General features: G+C 50.3%; 4 protein-coding genes across 4 annotated transcripts; 1 reads left to right on the plus strand and 3 right to left on the minus strand.

The window, feature by feature from the left end:
• Positions 1-81: 81 nt before the first annotated feature.
• On the minus strand, positions 82-3,212 carry PHATRDRAFT_45913 (predicted protein). Its single transcript, XM_002180251.1, has one exon. The coding sequence runs from the start codon at positions 3,209-3,211 to the stop codon at positions 173-175; it is 3,039 nt and encodes a 1,012-aa protein (XP_002180287.1). The 5' UTR covers position 3,212; the 3' UTR covers positions 82-172.
• Positions 3,213-4,008: 796 nt separating this feature from the next.
• PHATRDRAFT_45914 (predicted protein) lies at positions 4,009-6,581 on the minus strand (the record flags this gene model as incomplete). Its single annotated transcript, XM_002180252.1, has 3 exons — positions 4,009-5,181; positions 5,288-6,414; positions 6,540-6,581. 3 exons carry the CDS (start codon positions 6,579-6,581, stop codon positions 4,110-4,112), a joined length of 2,241 nt encoding a protein of 746 aa, XP_002180288.1. The 3' UTR covers positions 4,009-4,109.
• A 323-nt stretch (positions 6,582-6,904) lies between these two features.
• On the plus strand, positions 6,905-10,805 carry PHATRDRAFT_45915 (predicted protein; the record flags this gene model as incomplete). Its single annotated transcript, XM_002180052.1, has 3 exons — positions 6,905-7,468; positions 7,621-8,955; positions 8,976-10,805. The coding sequence occupies 3 exons, from the start codon at positions 6,905-6,907 to the stop codon at positions 10,803-10,805; spliced, it is 3,729 nt and encodes a 1,242-aa protein (XP_002180088.1).
• Positions 10,806-11,100: 295 nt separating this feature from the next.
• On the minus strand, positions 11,101-11,826 carry PHATRDRAFT_35746 (predicted protein; the record flags this gene model as incomplete). Its single annotated transcript, XM_002180253.1, has 1 exon — positions 11,101-11,826. One exon carries the CDS (start codon positions 11,824-11,826, stop codon positions 11,101-11,103), a length of 726 nt encoding a protein of 241 aa, XP_002180289.1.
• Between the last annotated feature and the right edge of the window lie 1,726 nt (positions 11,827-13,552).

The raw sequence follows: 13,552 nt of genomic DNA on the forward strand, positions 1-13,552 counted from the left end.
AGTGGATGTATAACTTGTTTTGACTTTGATACACTCCAATTTTGGTATTGTTGCTGTGATATATAGAGGCTTTGGAAATTTAAAGAACTGTTTCTCGCCATATCCAGTTAAAAGTAAATTATGCGCTGCTAACTCTACTGACTTCCAACAGACTTTGATGAATCCTCAGAACTCAAAGCCTGAAGGATAAGTCGCATTCACAGTTACATGTACAGATCACCATATTACAATCAACTGACAGATCCAAGGATTGTGAGTGGACTAAATTGCAAAGTTCACTGGGAACACTTCCATGAAAGTAATTGTCATGCAGAAATAAAGTCCTCATATTGCTAAGAAGACCAAGCTCAGTAGGTATTGTCCCTGAGAAGATATTGTCCACAAAACTGAGCTCCTCCAAGTTGGTGAGCAAGCCAAACTCTGTTGGAATTGTGCCAGAAAACAAATTATCAAAGAAGTCGATCATGACTACTTGACGTAGCAAACCGACTTGAGATGGAATTGTTCCTGATAGCAGATTGTCAGCAACATTAATAAATGCAGCCCGACTCAGAGCCCTCCATAATGGTGACGGAAGACTGTAATTCAATAAGTTTCGGTCGATCTGCAAATCTTCTAGTCGAGAGATGTCAGCAAGAGAAGATGGAATGCTACCATCTAAGTCATTGCGAAAGATCCATATTGAAAGTAGGTTGACGAGATTTCCAAGTTCCATTGGTAGTGTTCCCGTCAAGATATTTGTGTCCAAGAATAAGTACTCCAGCTTTAACATATTGCCAATTTCTCTTGGTATTGAGCCGCTCAGATTGTTAGACTGCAAGTTAAGTACAGTCAGTGAGGTCAAAAGACCCAATTCTGTAGGAATGAACCACTCCAAATTGTTTTCACTCAGCTCAAGCTCTATCAAGCCAGAAATTGATCCCAGAGTTGATGGAATTTCACCGGAAAGAAAATTCTGCGACAGCACAATAGCTTTCAATCCCGTCAACAAGCCTAATTCTAAAGGAAGAGATCCTTGTAAATTGTTGTCTTCCAGTACCAGGTACTCAAATGTGTCTCCCAGACATGTCGGACTTGCAGTCCATGTTGTGTCAAAATACCAGTCACATTCAGGAGTGTATGTCATCCACCCGTCGTTTCTGATCCAAGCCTCTCCATTTGTTGATTCATACAAGGTTGCCAGTACAAAACGATGAAATAAACGTTTTTCGGAGAAATCATCAACATTGGGATCTTGCTCTAACCAAGAAAAAGCACGCGCTTGTGGGCTGGTTGGATCGCCAAGAGCTAAGCGTGTAAATTCAGGTAAGCTATTGTCCCGAAGTTCTTGGAGGCGATTGGCTGATGTGATAGTTGGCGAGATTACGTTAACACTTGATGGAATCATAGTTGGATTTAATGTCGGCATTGACAACAGTCCTGATGGAAGAGGTCGTGAACTTTCCACACATTCACACTCACAATCACAGTTGACTTGAAAACAGTCCACAACTACAATCAGGTTGTTTTTCTTGACCAGCTCACACAGTTCTTCCGGCAAAGCCCCCGTGAAAAAGTTGTTGTGTATTTGCAACTCTCGTAAACGAGTGAGAGCTCCCAAGCTGGAAGGAACTGTTCCAGTGAGCGAGTTTCCTTGAAGCCAGAGAAACTCCAAAGCAGTTAAGAGCCCAAACTCTGAGGGGAGCTCTCCACTCAAAAATACATTGTCATCAAATCCCAATGAAACAATGTTCACCATGGCACCAATTTCCACTGGAATGGAGCCTTCAAACATATTTCGCCCAAAATCTAAATCCTTGACAGCAGTCCAGCTCGCAAATAAATCAGAAGGTAACCCTCCTGTAAAATCGTTGGAATGGAAAAAGCCTTTTCGACATTTTGTAAGGGAGGCTAGTTCCATTGGAAATGGACCCTGTAAACCAGCATTTGCTAATTGAAGGTCTTCCAATGCGATAAGGTTTGCAATTTGAGGTACCAAGGGGCCGAAAACAAAGTTGAAATTCATTCGCAAGTGTACAAGTGAGTCCAGCAATTCCATCTCCTGCGGGATAGTCCCACGCAGTTTGTTCTTTACCAACGAAATGGCCCTGTAGATGCCTGCGTCGCAAATTGAAGACGCACTCCCGAGGTCAGAAAACCAGGTGCACTCATCCGTTTCCGACAGCCAGCCATCATTTGTACTCCACATTTCTCCTCTCGTCGAATAGTAAAGCGTTGCTAGTGCGAATCGCTGTAGTCGACGAGAATTGGAATAGCTTGCCAAAAGCGGGTCATCCTTAAGCCAAGCTACGGCTCTTGACTGAGCAGACAAGGGATCCTGCAGTGACATCTGTGTGTAGGTAGGCAAAGCTTCAATAGGAAACAGCTCAATTAATGTATTTGCTGAGGTTGGTGCGTCGCTTGATGATGCTGATAAGTTTCCCTCGTTTAGCGCACTGACTCCTTCATCAATGGATCTTGCTGAAAGGACTATACCCAACGCCAACGCAAGAATAATTATTATGAGTGTGCCAAGAACAGTGCAAATTATCTTCGGGCGAAAGAAAAAAGCCGTGTCTGGCAGAGGGTTTGCCTGGACAAGGGCAGTTGGTTTATTGTCTGTTGTACTTGTCTCAATAAAACTATCATCAGGAACCAAGCTTGCTTCCACCAATATCCCGCTGGACTCATCCATGCTCAACAAGGACGACGTATGTAAAAATGATTCAGACTGCAAAAGATTCGAGTGTGCGCTTAAATCTTCGTTGTCATCTAAGGGACGAGTAAGGCCCATTGGAAATGCGCCTGGTCTAGATGCTCCTTCACAAAGTAATGGAGATGGCAAGGCAAAGGCAGCACTCCCTTCTTCCATTCCAATTTCATATTCAAAAGGGCGCGGTGCTTTCTCTCGTGCGTCGATTGTATCACGTTGCGAGCCAAATACGTCAGCCTCTGAAGCGATCGCGGGTATACGCGTGCGATATATTTGCGTTTGGACTGGTAGAGTATTGCTTTTGCCTTTCGCGTCCAACATCACCGGCGCTCTCGACTGGGGATCACCGGAGCACTGTGTAGAAGCTGTCTGTGGCAACCCTTTTGCATTTTCTTGCGCGCCTGCATCTTCGTCAGTCAATGTGCCGTTCACATTGGGGGTGATTGAACCAGCCTCATTTATTACAATTGTTTCGCTTTCAGCAGTCTCCGTTTCCTCGCTATCCATCATGCCAATCATTGACGGGACCGACTGTGCTGCTGTTCTCGTAGTCTGGGAATTTCACAACACACGACAGTGAGCAATCATGCCTTCCTGACAGCTAGAATCGCTTCATCCGAATCTTGATGTTTGGTTCCGCGAGGCAGAGAATGTCTTGAGAATGTCTATCGAGTCATCATTTCCAATGAATGCACTGCTCCTTGACAATTCTTCTCGAACTAGTAATGTAAAGGGCAACCATCCAGTATCAATCAGCCTACTCTAGCAGACCCAAGTTTAAGCATGTTTCGACATGGATAGAGGCAAAACTTTTCCGATGAAAACTTAATTCTCTGTCAAATCACAAAGCCAAGCTCTTTGGGTCACAAACTCAAAATCAATGTTATCGTGCAGCAAAAGAGCAGGCAACTTCTGCGCGAGCTTAGATCAGATGCCTTTGGGAACCAATTGGACAAAGAAAAAGTGCACCCGCATAAATAGGTAGACATTACGAGCGAATGAGTGAGACTGACTTTGAGAGCGCAGCATTAGAGCAGGCGTCCAATTTTCTATCGATCGGTCAATTCATCTTGAATAAACTAAAGGAGTTTTATAGCTTGGTCTTCCTGGAGGTACCCTATCTCCATCTCCCAGTAAATCAAGTGCCACGACCTAACGCTGGGTCCATTGATGAAGCTGGCTATCGCATTCCCGGAATCCAGTGCTCTACATGACGCGAACAATCTCTATCGATTTTCCATCGATTTTCTGCAAAAAGTGGAAAAGATTCTGCTTCCGGAAAAATAAAGAGAGTGCTTTCGGAGCACCGTTCGAGACAATCGTGTGTTGGCCTTTTGCTCTTCCATACGGTACATTCCAAACAAATTTTATCTTCCGTCCTTTCGTGGCTTCTGTGGCTATTCTGCACTTTTGTTCATCATTCGGTAAGCAATGGTTCAGACTTGATCACCCTCTTTCCAAACTCGTTTTCTAAAATAGGGACTAAACGGTCGATCAGGTCCTGTTTCTTACCGGAAACCTTCTCCCCGCAAGATCTCAGTTTCTTTTTTAAGTCGCTGTTCGTACATTCGAAGTATTGATCTCGGCTCCAAATAGTAAACCAGTCCAGCCGCGAATCGTCGGGTTCAACCTTGCGTTTCCTTGGCATCTTTTCGACTATACTATCATCGGGCAAGTTCGCCAAAAATACGTCAATTTCGTGTCGTGCCCGTTCTAGGACCAGATCCTTATCGAGAATAGTCTCCGATGCCGGTTGTTCCGGCATGGGCTCTTCCAAAGCAACATGCTCAATGTAGTTCCACATTTTGAGCAGAGCCGCGTTTTCGAAGTTCTCCCCTATCCGAATACTATCAATGATTTGTCGTTGGATCAGTTTGGTGGCGGCCTTAACCAGGTCGGGAGAAGCCACATCGGTCCCTGTTGCCTCCCACACATTGGTCGCCTCGTCATCGTCCAGTTCCCGGACTTCGTCCTCGAAGGGCAAACTCACGACCAGCATTCCAGCGGGTCGGAGAATTTCTGGTAATTCATCATCGAAGTGGCTGTCAACCCTTTCCTCGGGCAACGGAACCAAGGCTACTAGTCGTGCAGCTGCTGTTACCTTGGTCAAGAGTTCTCCCACGGCCACCACCTTTTTCCGCAACATGCTCGCGTGAAGGTGTGCAAAAGCGGCGGTACTCCCTTCAACGCTCTCCTCGTCGGGGACACAAAAGTACGAACGTTCCATGGTGTGCGCCAGCGGAATGGACTGGTCGTCGTGAAACCCCAGGAGGATGAGGGACGCAAAGTCTGGATTGGCGTTGCAGGATCGCCGAATCGCGTCCCGGTCGGCGTAACTCATGGGTATCTTTTCGCCACCAAACTCGACGTAGGTCTGTATGCGGTCGGCGCCGCCGCCCCAAGAGTTTTTTGCGTGACCGGTGCCCCAGCTTTGTTCCAACAATTCGCTCCCACGCACCGTAACGGTTTGCGTTAGTTTTTCCAGAGCGCTGGAGATCGAGCAACAGTGACCAATGAGTGAGAGATTCTTGTGAAGAGTCCAACACAAGACAATCCAACGAGGGGGACCTTGAAACTGGCGACAGTTCGACTTACCGTCCGGTTTCTTGGTGTACGTGGTATTGCTTGGGTGGTCGCGATTCCTGCACGAGTCGATACAGATTGAGTTGTATGTTCGGGTCGTTGGGTGGACGTTCCTTCCAGTCCGGCAGCAAGAGTGGGACTCCGACCGCCCGTCGCGCTTGTTTCCACTGACGGTGTGTTTCCGGTAGGATGTCAACCAGCAACGTCCACGCGGTAGACGGGGCCACGTCCATTTCCAATTGTTCGTAGACGGACGAGTCCACGTTGTCTTGATCGGGTCCGTTTGGAAGGGGCCAGACTGTAACGTCTATCCCGGCTTCGGCGGCGTCGTGCAGGGCGGTCTGTAGGAGTTGTCGCTGGGAACAGCCATCGGGATCGTCACCGTCACTCGACACGGGATGGGCGTTGTTGGTAAAGATCCATACATGTTGCCAATCGGCTGGTCGGGTGGGAGTAGTTTTGCGGACGCACTTGGCGCGACCAAAGACTTGGAGTGCGTGAAACAGGGCTGTTTGGAGCGGATGGGGTGCCGTCGTTGTTGGCGTAGTGGGAGTGGTGGTCGGGGATGTGACGTGCCGGTGACCGTACAACTGGGGAAGGTCAATTCGACGGCCGCGCACGGGATGATCCTGGACGGCTTGTAAGGTTTGTACGGCGGCTTTCCCCGGTGGTGCGAGGGGAACTATTTCGTGTGCTGTACTAGGCAACGGTCCGTGGACGAAGCGATCGTAGTCGTCATCATTGTCGTCCTCGTGCTCCTCCTCATCATCATTGTAATCTTCTCTAGGAAACGATGTTGTTGTTGTTTTTGTTGTTGCTGTTGTTGTTGGAACGGGTAATCGGGGGCGGGTATTGTAGCAGTAAAGCCCGAGCGCATCACGTTGTCCGGTTGCGGCAAAGACGCTGGCGCGGACTTGGGCCCTTACGAGCGCCTCACAGGCGTGCAGGACGACATCCAAGGGAGCGATAAGGTCGTCGGGAAATTCGGGATCCGGAAGCGAAGCCCGCAGCATATCGGGACCGCAATCGAGTAAAATCAGCAAATGCTGTGCGACGGGCACGTCGGGGAGGACCGTCGACGCCTCACCGTGTTGCTTATTGCTGTTCTTGTCGTCGTCGTTGTCTCCGAACCAGTCGGGCTGTGTTTATGTGTAAAAAAGGAGAATAGAGAGACACGATGCGTGGGTGAGCATGAACGAAAGTGAAATGACATTCCCCGCGAGGAGGGATACGAGACTGTAACATAAGGATGAATCGCACGAACCTCGTCTCCCCAGAGATTGTCATCATCGGAATCGTTGTCCATTGGACAAACACAGCAGTAGAAGTGCTACGATACGGCACGGATGGATGCAGTCAATGTTGGAGTGTCCAGGTTCCCCATTCAAAGCCGACTCGGTAGCCTCCCCGAGAATGTTTGACAGAGAAATATCATGGTTCATTATCATGGTCGTGTGTACCGTCGCTTCCTCGTTGGACGCTCGGATTGTTCCTGACACTTCCTTCCCTTTGTAATTTTAAATCCAACTATAAATTTAAATATTGAACGATCCATACGCGGATTCGTTTTCTCGGCAGGCCGGCGTGCCGCGCCGGAATCCCCACCCAGGTGTCGGAGGGCCCGTCACCATGGCGGTCTTGACGGCCTTCCCGTCTCTCGATGCCACACTCCGTTTCTTCTGCCTCCCTTATTTGCCGTTGTATTCGTTCGTTTGTTTGTCCACGATCAATAGCACCAAACACATGTCCGAGTTCCTAACCACAGACGTCTTGGACGCGCTCCTTTCGGCGTCCCACGTCGAGCGACAGGCGGCGGAAGCCGTACTCCGGAACTGGACGGTGGATCAGCGCATTCGTGCCTTGCTACAGGCCTTGACGCAGCAGCCTTCAACGAACTTGCCACAATCACAGGCAATTGCCGTACGGGAACCGGTGTCGCGTACGGAACACCACCAACAATTGCTCGCCGTCTTGTTGCGCCGGGAGATTCAGCAATCGTCGCACGTGGCGCTCCTGCACGACGCGATGGAACCTCTCCTCCAGCGGATTGTAACACACTCCGATTCTCCCGGTGTTAGTACCAATGTGGTGGGAGACTGTGTGGCCGAAATTGTTTCCGTTACGGCGGCACTGGCCTCCCACGACGATGGCGTCCGTCTCGTACGCCGTATCCTGTCCTCCGTGGCCGAGCCGGTACGTACCCGATCTAGTAGTCCGCGGGACGCTATGATGCAGTGTGACACGCACACTCAGTATACTCCCTTGCGAAACGACACACGCATATGCACATACTACATATATTAATCTACTTACTCACTCACAATCAATGTCGGTCTCTCTCGTAGGCATCCCACGCCGACCTTTCCTCATTGAAACTCTTGGTTGCCGTGGCGGAACGGGCACCGACCGTCTTTGCACCCGCCGTGGCCGATGACGTTTCGACTCTGGTTTCAACCGCACTCCGTCACGCGATCCATACCGGCCCTCCAACGGCCTCCCAGGTTCAACACCCTGGCAACGTCATCCGCATCCTCACCGACCTCGTCGTCGCCACCGCCCGGGCTCACGAATCTGTACACAGTTACGGTGACAGTAGTGGTACCACCCTCGATCCCAACACTCGGTCGAGTCAACTCGGCCGTACCTGTCTCGTACCGCTCCTCGAAACTATACGACACGTACACGATCGGGACGTCGTCTCCAAACTGTTGCAAGCCTTGACCTCGGCGGCGGAACACGTTCCCGCGCTCCTGGCCGGATCGCCGCACACCCTACCAATACTCGTCACCGTACTCAGCGATGTCGCACACGATGCCACCGACACGGATGTCGATCTACAACTCCAAGCCGTACAAGTACTGGCCTCGCTCGTTGAACACCACAACGTCAAACATCATCGCCTGACCCCCCAACTCGTTCAAGCCATACTCCAAGGCACCAACGGTAAGCACGGAGTTGTCCAACTCTGTCTACACGCCATGGTACACGGCACCGACGACGATTGGGACGACGAACCCCTCGTCTGGCACCAATATAGCAATGACAACGCCTCCGATGAAACGGCCGCCTTTGCCCAGGAACTCCTTCACACCGTACTACAGGCACTCGGTAAACTCGCTTTGGACGTCGTCCTTCCCAGTGTGGAACGCTTATGTTCGTCTCCCGAACCCACCGCCGTCCGCGCGGGACTGGCCGCACTCCAAGTCGCCGTCCAAGCCGCTCCCGTCAGCATTCAACCCCATTTGCCCGTCGTCGGCCGCGCCGCCTTGACCTGGGCTGCACCGACCCACCATTCTTTCCGAGTCCAGTTCCAAGCCACACAACTGGCCGGCGTCTTGTGTGAACTCCCCGGTGACGCTACCGTACGTACACTGTACGGACCGCAACTCCTGCAAGCGCTAGCCGTCGCCACCGGCAGTCCCTGTCCCCACGTAGCCGCCGTCGCCTCCACCGCCATTGTTTCCTACTGCCGCGGCGACGGCATCACCGAGGTAGACGCTGCACAATTCGTCGTACCGTATCTAACTGACGTACTGCACGCCCTCGTTCACGGTCCCCTGTCGCTCTCCCGAACCGACCGCAGCCAGGTAGTGGTCGTGATTCGTGCCGTCGGTGCCTGGCCTGCCTGGCGCAAGCTTCCGGTCCCGCCTTTGCCCCCTATTACTCCCACGTCGTTCCTGGTCTGTGGGCCATCTCGCAGGATGCCGCAACCGGTAATCCCGAACTCGCCCACTTGCGTGGTGCCGCGCTCGAGGCCGCTACCATCATCGGGCAGGCCTTGGGTGACACACACCGGGAACTCTTCGTCGCCGATGCCGTAAACATGATGGACTGGGCGGTGCCTTACTTGAACTCCGGGGCGACCCACGTACCACTCGAACAGCTCTTGTCAGCCTGTGCCCGCGTCGCTTCGGTCCTCGGTGAAGACTACGCTCCCTACGCGGGAGTCGTACTACCGCATTTGATGCAACGCGCCACCGCAGCCGCGGATATGGAAGTCACTGAAGGCGACCAGGCCGGATGGGACGCCACCCAACGACAACAAGTCGTCCGGGATGATGAACAAGGCACCGAGAGTATGACCATTGCCATACCCGGTCGTGGCCTGGCGAAAGTCACCGTCAACACAACCAGAATTCAGGAAAAAGCCCAGGCCGTTCGCGCCATCTACGAGCACGCGGTTGCTCTGGGTGCCGCCTTTCCGCAATCCGAAGCGTGTCTGGACGCATTTCTAGAGTTGGTGCGCTTCCCGTACTCGGCTGAGATTCGGGCCGTGTCGGCGCAAACCCTAGCAGCCATTTACGAAGCTTCCTGCGCCCATGGCGAAGACGGGGGTATGCGTGTTCCAGCAACGTACCTTCCACTCATAGCCCAAGGAATTGCCACACAAATCTACGAGCAGGATGAGGCCGATATGGACGCGCTCTACGCCATGGCAGATTCCCTCAGCGAGATCTACTATAGTATCTATCGCAGGCTCGCCAAGTTTGGACCAGTGTTGCTAGAGAAGTTTACCGTGGGTACGGCGTCAGCAACGGTACAGTTGTTCATGCAAGCTATGGTGGCTTGTTTAGAACGACGACGCGAAACGGCTGATATTCTTTCCGGGAGCCCACAATCTCCGCTCGGCGAAGATGAACACGCCGAATACGCAGAGTTGTTGCGGCTAGAGGAAACACTCTTGACGCCCCTCGTCGATGCAGTTGGATACACGCTAAAATTCCTGCGCCACGAGTTCCTCCCGATTTTCGAGGCGCACGTACTCCCCGTGCTCGGTCCGTACCTGTCGACCGGCAACGACATTCGCGCACGGCTCGCGACCGTTTGTCTCTTTGACGACTGTGTAGAATATTGCGGTGCCGCAGCCGCCGCCAAGTTCGCTCCCATGCTTATGGAGGGAGCCTTGTTGGGTATGAACGATGCTAGTAATGGGCAGGACGAAGAGCTCCTGAGGGCGGCCATTTATGGAATTGCACAAATTGCCCGCTACGCTCCGAGTTCCGTACTAGCACCTCACGCCCACAGTCTTGTACAGCATTTAGCAACCATCTCCAGTCAGCCCAAGGATGAAGCCGACAATGTGGCTATTCACGAGAATGCTGTGTCGACGCTAGCGTCACTCGTTCTGATCGGCAACGCTCCTTTCCGAGGATCCGCGTTTGTCAAGCCGGAGACGGCCCTTCACATTTTTCTCGCGAATTTGCCGTTGCGCGAGGATGCAGACGAAGCCAAAATTTGTCACAGCGGATTGTGTGATCTAGTCGAGCGTAATACGATCGACGTGACAGAGACCTGTCAGGAACTAATTCGCATCATCGGTGAGATACTGGTTTATGTGGACGACGAGGAGGATCTTGCAAGTCCCGAAACGCTCCTGCGCAGTGTTGGTATCTTATTTCGCATGCAAAAGGAAGTCCATGGCGACGCAATGCAACGGGCATTCGCGTCAATTCCGGATGAGGCACAGGCGGCGATTAATAACGCCATGCAGCAACATTCCCGTCAATTCAACTGTGTCGTGACACCGTAACAGATACGATAGCTAGATAAGTGTCTACAATTTTAGCAAAAGCTTTTGAAGATCTCAGGCTAAAACTACGGCGACGGCATGGACGATGCTCGTTCGAGCCTTAACTGGGAAAGTGTCAGCTTGATGGACGATAGCAGTGCCACGGCAAAGCAACCCAAGCTAATTATTTGAAGCGGATACCTTTGCGCCAAGGCACGATCCAAGACCAGCTGATGCCAAAGAAAAAAAAGTGTGCGGTGAGCCAACCAATACTTGATCACATTGTATATGGAGCAATTGGAGCGAGACTGTGCAATTACGACTCTGTGCTTACCTCCACTACTTGCTTGGTCATGTACAACAGATTTGGCCAACAATTCAAGGTTGTGTTTATGTAGGACAAACAGTGCGCAATCAAGCCCATCATAGCGGCTGCTACCAGCAAACCAATAGTGCGCCGACCCGGCTTCAAAAGATCAAATTCTAGCAATACTCGATTCATGATGGCTAATAAAAACAGCTGAACGCTGCACAAAAACGACCAACGGGAAACAACAAATTCCATTAGAAAGTTGCCCCGCAGAAAGTGATATACATCGCCGTATTGGGATACATCAAAGCGTCCCAATAGTAACAGCGTAGATCCAACGGTAGTGGTAATGACAGTAAGTAAACTCAAGCATAAAGTACCGAGTGCCGAAGAGTGGTACACCCACAAAGCTACACGTTCGGTGCGAGACAAAGTCTTGGTCGCCTTAGCTTGTTGAACCATCGCAAAGAGCGAAGCCAACGAAGATCCCGCTAGTAGACTTGCTGGTATCCGAAGACCACCGAAAAAAGCGAGCGCTGCCGTGTCAAAAGCCGGTCCTGCCGTTACACCGAGGGAGGTACTGCTGCAACAGCTATTGCTACTCGCCGCACCGGAGGACGGTGTGGTCATAATGTTGGCGGAGACGAATGGCTGAACTGCTGGGAATGGCAATGCGGAACGTTGATAGAGATCAGGAGAAACAAGCAACATAGACAATGCAGAGACAGTCATGCTGCATTTTGCACGCGGATACTGTCAAGCGGTTGGCATCATTCGAGTCGTCCTCCCGCATCTTGCTCATACGACGGTATCTTCATGGCCACTGGCAAATTCTGGGTCCCGTCTTTCGTCATTCTTGACTGAAAAATGCAAAAAAGCCGCGGTGGGAGACCAGGGAAATCCCCGTGACGTAGTATAAGTGACACACTCACAAACCTGATTTACATCATATTCGTGTTTCATTGCTGTACCTGTTGTCTGGCGTGCTGGCTTTTCGATTCAAACAAGCAACAACTATTTTCATGCCCCTTGGCCATTGCGCCAATGCTTATTGAGCCATTGCCAATTGCACAGTTGTACACCTATTCTATTTCGCAGTAAAAGTAGTCACTCATTGCTTGAGTACATTGGCAAGAATTAATTGATATTCAAATGCACCGTCTGTGGTACGGGAACATCTCTTGAGTATCTGAGACTCAAAGACATTTCTAACGGCACAACACAACTGTAAGATCAAGACAATTTGTCCTTGTAGAGATTTTTCAATGGTGTCCAACTGGTCAAAAAGCACAGGATTGTATACATGACAGAATCAAATAAGTGATCATCTAATGACTGTGTGTTGGTGACATTGACCAGGCTGGCGTTGAGTGCAGCATGAGCTGTTGGTGACAAGTTGAACCATAGTTGACGCCCAAAGCATGGAGAGCCTTTCTCCCCGTGGGCAGTTGTAGCATGACTGGAAATAAGTCTTTCAGTATAGTGTCCTGATGGGACGGGTATGTACGGAAAGCACTTGAGACAAGACTGACGCAAGCTGAAGCTGTTGAGGCGGGGGAGGCGAGTCCTTGGCAAAGGTACCAAGTTTCCTTGCCCCACAATCAATTTCGCAACCAATCAATGATCCATTAGTCAGCCTGAGAATCTGCTGATTGTCTAGGGTTACTTTTTGAACAAGATGTTCCATTTGTTCCGTCAAGGACAATTGAAGGCAAATTAACAAATTCTTCTATACTCACGCAATGTATTGTTGAAACAATGAGAGAGTAAGATGAATAAAAGGGGAAAACCTTGTAAGGCCCCAATTGTATTGTAATTAATTGGTAACTCAATCGGTTTGACCTTGACTGAATTTAGAATTGTGAGTAGAGACAAATATGGATGTAATCTTTTTGAGTGCAAACAAATTCCTTGGAGCTCCCTTAGGAGTCTCAGTAGAATCAGTACTACTCTCCACGGATAGTCACATTACTGGGATAGTAATGTTCTGGTCAATTGTATTCAAGGAGACCGTAGCCTCTGTACTGTCTTCTATGCATTGATCCCGCAGAATCCAGATAACTGCAAATGAATTCAGATGAATGCAGATGAACATGAGACCCTTTGATTGTGTGCAGACTTATCTGCTTTGATTCAATCCCAGTTTGTAGACGTGGAGAAGGTATTTTCTTTACCTCTCAAGGGATGACCATAATAGAGAAAATCGCTTATGTAAAGATGATTTCTTGGTTGGCAAGACATGTCATCTTGCGTGTCACAACTGCTGCATCCTTAGATGCACACACGTGTCACTTTGCACTGCCTTTGCAAATGGCATTTCGGTAATGACCCAAAAAACATAGCCTCTATCTGCAGCGTCATACAGACAACAACTGGGACAGTAATAAGGCTGGCAAACATGGCCAATATTCAGAGCTAGGCACTATGCTAGTTGAGTGTTCCAACAACAATAGCTATG

This window comes from Phaeodactylum tricornutum, chromosome 8 (assembly GCF_000150955.2).
Source record: "Phaeodactylum tricornutum CCAP 1055/1 chromosome 8, whole genome shotgun sequence".
NCBI lineage: Eukaryota > Bacillariophyta > Bacillariophyceae > Surirellales > Neidiaceae > Phaeodactylum > Phaeodactylum tricornutum.